The 10,979-nt window shown below is 37.7% G+C and overlaps 1 protein-coding gene across 2 annotated transcripts; it reads right to left on the bottom strand.

Annotated features, from left to right (window-relative positions):
* Window positions 1–3,711: 3,711 nt before the first annotated feature.
* On the bottom strand, window positions 3,712–10,589 carry PTS (6-pyruvoyltetrahydropterin synthase). 2 transcript variants are annotated; one of them, XM_039887920.1, is made up of 6 exons: window positions 10,410–10,586; window positions 8,760–8,839; window positions 7,510–7,532; window positions 7,073–7,129; window positions 4,945–5,015; window positions 3,712–4,729 (listed from the first exon to the last, which is right to left on the bottom strand). In XM_039887920.1, the coding sequence occupies exons 1-6, from the start codon at window positions 10,490–10,492 to the stop codon at window positions 4,606–4,608; spliced, it is 438 nt and encodes a 145-aa protein (XP_039743854.1). In that variant the 5' UTR covers window positions 10,493–10,586; the 3' UTR covers window positions 3,712–4,605. The 2 variants fall into 2 exon arrangements, with proteins under 2 accessions (XP_039743854.1, XP_039743855.1); XM_039887921.1 differs by lacking the exon at window positions 7,073–7,129 and having other exon boundaries at window positions 10,410–10,589.
* Between the last annotated feature and the right edge of the window lie 390 nt (window positions 10,590–10,979).

The raw sequence follows: 10,979 nt of genomic DNA, 5'->3' as shown, positions 1-10,979 counted from the left end.
AACATAGTGAACAGCTTGAGGTTTGCAAGTAGGCAGTGGTCGGGTCATATAGGGCTTGGCAGGCTGGTGTGAAGAGTTTGGGTTATTTGAAGCTTTTCAAGGGGTAACATAGTAGGGGTAGGAGAGGTGGAGACAGGAATGTAGAAGAAAACCAAATTGGAAACAGACCAGTTAAGAGGCCATGTCAGCAACCCAGGCAAGAAATGGGAGCAGTCTGGACTAGAGTGGTGGCATTGGAAAGGTAATAATAGAAAAAATCATTATATATTTTAAAGGTAGAACCAGTAAAATTTTCTGATAGGTTAGAGGTTAAGAGGTAGGAATCAAGGAATCAAGCCCAGATTTCTGGCTTGAAAAAAATGAATGGATGGTAGTGGCATTTTTAGGGAAGTGGCATTTTTGAAGAAGAAACCAGAAATTCACTTTGGAAATGTAAAGTTTGAGATGCCTACGACACACTCAACTACCCATCTATGGTTCTATCTGTGGGCAAATAAAACTTTAAAAGGTAAAAGACAACGCTAGCCCTTCTATTTCTTCAGGTTAATATTGGCCACAGTGGTCATATTTAGTAAGAGATCTATGAAAAGCGTTTTTCAACTTAGTTCATACTTATTACCATACTAACTGGTAGGATGACGGTGAACTTGAGCTGAAGTACTGAGGACTTGTTTCTTGGGCACCTTTACAAATATAAGCCTGGGATATTATTTCTTTATCTAACAACCAGAGGAAAAAAGCATTCTACTTCTTTTTTTTAATGGTAATATTCCTCTTTTAACAGTGACAGAATATTGGTGGGAGCAGATGGGTGGATTTTGAAGAATACAAACCAACTACGGAGCTACTTGAAAGCATAACTGCAGCTTGAAAATCCTCTAGTGTTAAGAATCACCTTCCTCTACTTCTCTTTTGTGGTGATAGCAGTTCTCCCTGCAGCTATGTGGAAATGGTGTTTATCTGGGACATTTTCCAAGTGCCTTGCCACAGAGTCTTGGTATAAAGTTAAATTGTGTGAAACTAACAATGATTTTTGTAGTGCAAGGGAGGCTAGCAATATCCCAGACATAACAAAAGCAAAATGAACACAATCTGTTTCTCATCTTTAAGATAATTCCACTTCCAGAAGGAACGTAAAAGTCCAGAGTTTAATAAACAAAACAAACTTATCACAGACCTAGTCTATTAGTGGCCACATGAACACAACTGATCATATTATTCTGGACATTTTTATAACCCATTGGTGGAGACTACATCAACTTAGGCAATACAAATGATTGCTGAGGTCTGGTCATTCTGTTCATAGCGATATGGTCAATATTTTTCTTAACTTCTCACCTTAGAGTTGGTTTTAATTTCAAGAATCATGCTACAAAGATTTATATTTATCTAGCTACAAACCACACCTTTCCCATAGGAAACAACCACTGCTCTCTGATATTTCGCTCCCACAAAACAAAATGTGCTTGACTTCTCGGGAGTCAAAAAGGACATGATATATATACTCTCTGCCTACCTCTCCAGCCTCATCTCCTGCTCTTCTCCACGTCACATTTTACACACTAGCAGTATATGTGTTACCTCCTCCCCTTGAGTGTGGGATGGATCTAGTGACTTGCTTCTAAAGAACAAAACACAGAAAAGTGATTAGGTTACAAGACTGTGACATCCATCTTGCCAGTGCATGTGCGCACTTGCTCTTTCTTCTCTTCTCTCTCTCACTGGCACTCTCTCTTGCCCTCTTACTTGCTCACTCTGATGAAGCAAGCTGCCATATTGTGAGCTGCTCTATGAAGAGGCCTACAGGGCAAGAAAGGGAGGGAAAAACTGAGGCCTCAGTCCAACAACCCCATGAGGAACTCAATCCTGCCAACAACCACATGAGTGGGCCAGGAAGATGATCCTTCTCAGTCAAACGTTGAGATGACTGCAACCTTGTGAGTGACCCTGAGCAGAGGTCCCAGCTAAGCCACATTCAGATTTCTGGCACACTAAAACTGTGAGATCATAAATGTGGTTGTTTTAAGCCACTATGTTTGGGGTAATGTGTTATGTGACAGTAGATGATAACCAATACATTCACCCTGCAACGTAGTTATAGGGATAAAGCGAGGTAATATAAAAAGTACTTTGCAAAATGCCTGACACTGGCAGCAGACACTACACAACGTGAGTTCTACTCTCCTCCCTGTTGCTGCATTTCCATTGCACCACGTGCTCCTGGCACCCATAACCTCATGTCTAGATCCCTGCAATGGCTTTGCCACTCGTTTCCTTGTTTCCCTTTGTCTAACTGGTCATCTTCCTTAAAAAGCAAAGACAAAACTTCAACAGCTCCCTATTCCTTAAAGGATAAAAACCAAACTAATATTCAAGACCTTCTAGGCTGTCCCCATCCTCTATTTCCAAGCTAACTTCTATTACACACTCATATCTCATCACTACTCTATTAAGATTAATCTATTCACTATATCCCAAATGTACTTTGTATATTCCCACTCTAGTAACCCCACTAATAAAATTTTACCCTTTCAGTATTCATTCCCTCTTTCCTCTTGACTTCCAAAACACCACCCTCCCTACCCCATCACTTGAAGTTCCATTCAGGACTTACCTCCTCCACAAAGCTTTCCAAACCTTACCAGCTCCTAATAATCTTTTTCCTTCTCTAAATTAATATTTACTCATTTTAAAATCATTGTGATAAAAATCTGAGGACAGGCAGAAGCAACTTCAGAAAGCATGTAGTCCAAGCATTCATCTCTGAGGCCCTGAGAAGAAAGTGACACAACTGAATAGTAATAGCACTAGGACTAGAATTCAGGCCTCAATACTTTCATGTTATTCAATTTTAAAAATATTTACCTATGTAGGAGGCACTATAAAACTTCAGCAGTTTCCACCCATATGCCATTCATTTATTTAATCAACAAAATTACTGAGTACTATTTACCAGATACTCTGCTTAGAATACCTTGCCCACAAGGAATTCAGGGTGGTGGACAAAAAAGGTAAAGCAACAATTACAATATAGCTTGATAAGTTTCTAACATGATTAAAAAATTTGGAATTAAAAAAAAATTGAAATATACATACATTATCCTTTTTTTAGAGTCTGTGTTTGAGAGTCAGACAGACTCTGAGTGTGAAACACTCAGTTTGCTCTCTATTGACTGAGTAATCTTGGATAAGTAGCTTAAACTCACCCAATTTTTATAGTCTCATCTGCAAAATGGAAATAATGCCCACCTTGTATGGTATTTGTGGGAATTAAAACAAAAAGTGCCTTAATAAAATATGGCTACCCTGACTTTCAAGTAATCAATACAAAATATACATGAATAAGTAACATAAAAATTGTGTTTGATAACTAAAGCAGATTAAAATATAATTAAGTAGGCATTGTATCACTGTGAAAATTTATCATAAAATTCCTGCAGTTACTAACTCTTCAAAATAAAAGTGTACTCCTTTGAAATTTTTTCTAGTATAGTAATCACTTATGCATGGCCTTTTACTATTTTCAGGCAGCAACATTCTGAGATTCCATTGGTACTAGTTGCCATGTGAAGAGTAAAACAAAACCCTATATTTAATAAGTTTAGAATACTAATGAGAATGCAAGAGAGAACAGTTCCTTGTGCAAAGCAAGCAAATACATTCTTGTGGATTTGGTCCTGAGGAAAAGATACCAGAGATAAATGCCAAACATATAGTTCAACTTAAGCAAGTAAGTTTAATGATCAGAACAAAATGAAATCGAATAGAGAAAACTGTATACAAGAGATGCTTTACAGCATAATAGATTCTTTTCACATTGATTATTTTAACATGGTTTAATATAAGTGATTATTCTTCAGTCTTCTCAGTTAAAACTGTTCAGGTGGCCATAAAGTCTGGAAACATACACAAATATACTTAATTGGTAGTTGACTGATATTCTATGACATGTTCAATGTACTATTTCTCACTAGCAATTCATGTTCAATAATAAGCTGAGCAAAACTGCAATGGGCAATGTGCACTAAAGCAGCATTTCCATCAATCCTTGCACATCCATCTACAAACACTGCCTCAGGTGATTTGTGTTTCTAATTTTCCCTGAAGAAACTTATACCTAGAGCACACCCTAGAAGAAGTAATCAAAGAAGCTCAACCTATTAAGAAATACATGTAGTCTATGTTTCCAGACTTTGTGGTCACCTGTATTTTAATTTTTTATAAGATTCACCTACTGTAATTTTTATAAATATTTCTATTATTAGATCAGAAAAAAATGAATACTAAAAATGAGATAATGAAAAAACAAAAATAGATTGCTATTGCTTTCAATTAGTTCTACACCAAAACATTTTGCTGAAATAAAGTGATTTTTAATCTCAAAAAAGATACTTTAAATGATACTCAGGAAACATTACAAATTTTGTTTTAAAATAGATTTGAATTTAAAACAAGTTTTACTCACAGTGTTTTCAATAAATCAAGCACTCCAGAACACAATGTAGAGGTACAATAATTATGTGATGACTTATTAATAGTCTAAGGGGAGAAAGCTATTTTTTAAATATGGAAATTAAATCTTTCTAAAATATTAACCCCTATGGGCTATTCTCCTTTATAGACTACAATATTATTGTCAGTTTCATATACTTTTACTTTATAAAGAATTCCCACAGGAAGAAATTTCTGAAGGTTTTCCCAGATATATACGGCTACATTTTCTGTCGTGCTGTAGAAGAAAAGGAAAGAAGATCAAAAAGCAATAAAATTTCGTGTTTAATATTTACAGAGAACAGAAATTCTAAAGACATCTAAAGAAATTCTAAAGACTTTTAAAAGACATCAATAGTTAAACTAAAACTTCAGAAATCACACAGCAATCAGATAAAATGTTAAAATCAATTCTTTCTTATTATCTATATGAGGTAAGACAATCATACTCACCTTACAACATCTGTGAAATACGGCACATCTAGATCCAGGTTCTTATGATCAAGGGGCTTCATAATTGCCTCCTACAGACAAAACAAAGGAAAAACATAATGCCATTTATGACTCACATTCCAAAATGTTCCACCTTTGCCTCTAAAACTTATCATTTAGCCACTAACTCAATATTTGTAAATACTTTATCTGTGTCTTGCAATGCAATCTCAGACAGTTTAAAGTTGTAAAATAAAGTAAGCTCTCTACGACTTATTCTCCCACTAAATGTAAAGAGGTTAAGAAACCAAAAAAGTAGAGAATTCACTGGAGCTTTCTTGTAACAAGCCTTGTAATTCAGAATTTAGTTTAACACATCCTGCATTATGTCCAAAAAGTTACCAGAAATAGTTGTCCATAACAGTCTCACTACCCTCAAGAAAATATCATTAGGACAAAGATCCAATTAATACTACACTTTTCACAGCAGACTAAGACTGAAACTATGTTAGTAGTTGTAAATTTCTGCTATAAGTAGTATTTTCAGAATGATCTTGGGCTCTTGGAAGAAAAAATATAAACATATAAAGACTATTGCTTTCTAATGCTTATACATATTAACATAATGTTTTCATTTGTCAATTGGCAAGAACTATAATTGCCTTATTCTAAGTTTTTACTTTTAGCTATATTGTAAAAAATCTAAGCATTTGTGAAACAATCTAATTTTCCATGTGGTATAGTTCCAAGAAGAGTACATTAATAGCAATAATAGCAATCATGTTCTGAGCAAAAGCAGTATCGTATAAAAAGAATAAGTCCTAAACCAAACAACCTTTAAAATAGATCAAATGATAACCACATGAATATCAAGAAAATAAATATCTTTGTTTTATCTTCAATTCCAGGTCCCAACTTTTCCACTGAAGCCTCTTCAACAAGTCTCTAACTTTACTCTGCTGCCATGATGAGCCACTTTTATTGATGGGAGTGTGTGGTGTCCTTCAAAGTGGTATAAAAAGGCATATTTAATCATATTGCTTGCTTGGGACATCTCATAGTTCTCATATTGTTGTCTTGTACAACACCCTGTATATATATATATATATATATATACACATATATATAGTTTGTGTCCCCAGTTAATGCAAGAACTCTGTCTTTATAGCTTTCCTAAAGTACTTTGGGCACAGTGCTGTTCGTTTATTCACTCATTCTCTTATTCATTTATTCAACCAACTTACTGGGCACTTATTATTCTTTACCTCCTAGAAAAAGTAATGTGAGCACTCTGTGAGTAAGGGCTATGTCTCATTCACCTTTGCATTCCTAGTGCTTAGCTTGAACAATGACATAAAGTAGGCAAACTTGCTGAATACATGGTTGCTAAGTAATGTGAAAGAAGTAATGATTATTAATAAAAGCATTTTTATGAAACAAATGTCAAATTTTAGAATAAAAGGGCAGAGCTGAAGCAAAGAACTAAATAAGTGAAACGATGGCATAATAAAAACTAAGCTGGATAGAAAGAAATCTATTCCCAACTTTGTAAAGGACTAACCTTATGACCTAGGGCAAGTCGGTTAACTGTTCAGCATCTCTCAAACTTAATTTATGGCATGAGAAAATGGACTTAGATAATCTTTTAAGGACTCCTACAGTGCAAAAATTCTCAAGTGATATAATCAGTGAGTCCTTTAACGAACACATTCTTTTGTGTTATCTTTATGATGAACTGGCCCAGTGAGTTTATAATAAAACTAGAGTGAATAAAATGGGGTAGTATTAGAATCTTGATCAAAGGCACAAGGAAAATTCACAGAAGGTAAAGAAAGCTTCACAGAAGGTAAAGAAAGCTGGATCTTGAAAGAACAGTAGAATTTTTAAACATAGGAAATTAAGATATGCCAGCAAGACATATAAGATGAGCATGCTACATTCATTTCCATCATTGTAATACAATTGTGACTAATTTCCATTAAGTCACCCAACACGAAAGTAGTTCCTCTAACTACTCTCCTACTCCCACACCCAATTCCAATCACACAGTCATGGCGTCTCTGTAGATACCTGGTTCAGGAAATGAAAAGGGGCTGTCAAATATTATATTTAGAGGACAGCACATAGTAAGCACCAAACATGCCATTACCTCCATATAACCTTTGAGGTCGGTCAAATTTATAACCATTCCCGTAACAGGATCAATCTAAAGAATAAACAAAGGTGAATATTACTATAATATGCTCTTCATATTTAAACCTCTGCTATATTAAAGGCTGTACAAGGTGCAGAAATTGTGCCCACATTTGCCTTCATCCCCAACACAATTGTCAGTCTCAGCACAGAAACACCAAGTGCTCCAGGCATCCTTTTCATTGTACTGCTCTTCTACCTATCCACATGTAGCACATTAAAGATGACACTTTGGGAGAGGAAAGGCCTGAAGGGAAGCAGCTCACCATACTCAAAGGCCAGCAATGAAGCAATACCATTTGAAAAGAATTGTTCAACACAATCTATCACGTCGGAGGAAAGAGGGCCCAGCAATCTATACAAACCACATAGATATATTTTTTCAGCACATACCTCTCCATGTACTGTCACCACAACTATAAGAAAAGAAATAACAAAAAACCAGCATGACTTTCAATAAATTAACATCCAAGCACAAGTTAGCAACATAAATTATTAGATCTCTGTCCCATAAAGATATATTTGTATTTTCCCCAAAACATCTGTCCTCTTAGCTAAGATCTTTTTATCAACCAAAGCAAGAGTTGACCAAGACAAAGGAGCTTGGTAGGAGCCCTGACTAAGCAGAAGAGCTTAGCCAAGGCCAAGAAGGGTGTAAATTCTGCTTATAATGTTGATGCACTAGGTCGGAATCTCCACCAGGTAGGATCGAAATGCTGCTCAATCACTGCCTGTAAAAGTAGAAAATGAACAGGAAAAAGTCCAGCTACACATCAATCTGGTCCAATTTGGGGCAGTACCTTTCTAAGAACACAAAACTGCTGGGCCTAAAACTCTTATCCTTTTACTCACATGGATGTAAACAGTTCACAGTAATGCTTTATAAATTAACAAGTGCTTATATGAGGCATTTGAAAAATCTTGATCAGAATGCTTTACAAGTTGACAACTTTTATATTTTTTTCAACATCATACAAACATCATTAGGTATTATGTGATAACTGAATAAACTAAGAATGAGAGCCATCATAGGTTGAGTTAAGAGGCAGGAACTAAACTAGAAATCCTGATCTCCTGACACTTTTTTCTGGTCTTTACTCCACACCATATGCTGTGATACTCAATGGCTTTTATAGCTGTTTTTTGAGACATCAGCTATATCTCAAAGAATCAAGTCTCTTATTCTTACATAAATTAATTATGTTCTTGGAACTACAGGCAAAGTTGTAGACCCAACATATTTTCCTGTCAGACAGCATATTCCTAGCCAATATTCCCCTTTTGTCAGTCATTATTTACTCAAAGACCACAATCTAATTTTAACATTAGCCTCAGCAATATCTAATTAGAATGAAACATGGTGCCAAAACAATCTCATTACGTACTCTAAGGCCAAGGAAAAATTATTTAAACCATTCACTGTTGTGGACTATCTGTAACAGAGCAGACAATTAAAAGGTAAAACTTAAGACACATCCAACCAAGGCAACAGCTCTTTTCATTCTGAACTTCCATTTAACATCTTGTTCAAGGCTCAAAGCGTTACTGCTCGGTCTATAAGGTTTTTACTCATTAAGACTATATTTGCTAAACACTCTTACTCTTAATTGAAAGGGCTAAATTTTCATCAGTTTTTCTCTCACCTTTATAATTGTGCCCATGGCCATTTGGATTGTTGCATTTCCCAAACAGTTTCAAGTTCTCTTCATTACTCAGAGATTTGCTGACAAAAAAAAAAAAAAGTCAACATGACAAAGTCAGACACCTCTGTTCCCTATATTTATTATTTGTTTTAGCTTTTGAAAAGCTTCACAATTTATTATTACTTTAGCTCACCAGAGAATCATAAATCAACTTGATTTCATTATTCAGCTTTATGTCACAACCCAGTGTATGCCCCCTAATTAGGCTACTGTACCATACAAATTAGCATAAACAAATTCCATACCCTTGTTCCACAGCAAGATTCCAAAAACTGATCTGCTCAAGGCCCTTCCATTTTTCAACTCAAACATTTACAGAGTACCTACTACATATTAGGCATGGGCTGAATGAAGCAAGGGCATACGGTGATAAAATATGCTTGTCCTCAAGTGGCTTAAAATCTCGTTCCTCCTGAAAAATAACTACATGATCTAACAGTCTCCTCTTTAACAATTTTGCTTTATTATGCCTCAACTACTGCCTACTGATAACTTCAATCTACTGAGGGGCATTCAAATCAGGTGAAACTTGAAAATTACAATATTTGGCTGTTGTTCCAGGCAGTGAACACTTCTCTTAATAGATTTTTGTACCTATACCTATTCCTGTACAATCTTTGCATCTTTAATGAGCCCTTACTGCCCTCATATGTTGGAGCTTTCTATCATACAACCCCTTTCTTTTTGAAATACTCTTTACTATTTCCCCCACCTTCTCCCATTCATCCACTTCTTACATTTAGAGTGCTACAGTTCACAAAGCTTTTGCACAAAATTATCTCACTGCACCTTCCACAATATTGGCCAGACTGTACACTCCAGACAGATGGCAGTAACACAGATGCATCTGATCAATGCTGCATCCCTGTTACCTAGCACAAGATCTGATAGGCACACAACAAATACTTGTCCAGTGAATGAATCGATGGATCTTGTTGGGTAGAATTATGCTCATTTTACAGAGGAGGAAAAGGATGCTCAGAGTGGAGTTTGCAAATGAGTGGCAAAATTCTCCTCAAAAGCAACTCTTCAGTGTCATCAAATAGTCTGAGTGTTCTGGGCTGAAATTCCAATTGTTGCTTGTTCTCAGAGCTGCCTTAGGAAAGTTAACATCTAAGTTCATTTTATCTTAGGCGAAAAGGGGATAAAACTTGCCAGGCTGTAATTATATTAGTTACGGTAGCTAATATTCCTGGCATATATAATAGTATCTAACATTTATTGAGAGTTCACGAATATGTCTGGCACTGTGTAATCTGGGCAAGTTTAACTCTGAACACTGCAGCAACCCTCTGAGCTAAACGAGGGGAATCCGACAAAGAAGTTGCTTCAGATCGCAGAGCCAGCACCCAAGACCGTCTCTCTCCGCAGTCCACACGGTTACCCAACACACTTCACTGCCTGCTGTGGGGCCTGGTCAACTCCAGTTGCCACTGTTACAGTGCGGTCAATGAAGCCGGGTGGCCACAGGAAGGAACAAGACGCGCCCCGCCCACTCCTCGGTGCGCTCACCTGCCCCTCCCGCACCTGGCCGCGCCCCCGGGCTAGAAGTCCCCGCCCCACACCGTTGGCACTGTAGGCACAACCCACCTGTGGAGCCGGTGGGTCGCGCTGAAGGAGACGAGGCGGGACACTCGCGCCCGGCGACGACAGCCAGAGGCTGCAGCGCTCATCGCCTCCCAGTCCCGCGCGCGGAGTCACCGCCGCCTCCCTTGGCCCCGGGGCGCGAACTGGGGTGGACAAAGACTCTCTGCGCGGCTGCGCAGTGCAAGCTGCGCCCCCGGGAAACGCTCTCCGCTTCACCCTGCGGCTGGGCTCCCTCTGCCGGCCTGGAGGCGGTAATCAGCGTCCCTTACTATCCGGGTCTCGGGATAGCAAGTTTGGATAGCCAGGCAATACCTAGCAGGGGTCAAATAAGGTGAATGGGGTTTTACTGTCCATTTTTATGTCTCCTCAGCCTGAGGTCACATCATGCAGTTACGGTCAGACTGGGCACACTTTGGGTCTGGGAGGGACTTCTTTGAGCCACCCTTTCAATTCACTTCTAGAAAGCCCGGGTTACAATAGAAACTTCCAGTCACTGGTTACTCTGAGATAAACCCCAAGGCCAGTCTATGTATTGAATAAAGAGCAGGAATTTGAGGGCACGTGTAGGACCAC

Source organism: Pteropus medius, unplaced genomic scaffold, assembly GCF_902729225.1.
Source record: "Pteropus medius unplaced genomic scaffold, Ma_sr-lr_union100, whole genome shotgun sequence".
NCBI lineage: Eukaryota > Metazoa > Chordata > Mammalia > Chiroptera > Pteropodidae > Pteropus > Pteropus medius.
This window is presented reverse-complemented; position numbering and strand designations above follow the sequence as displayed.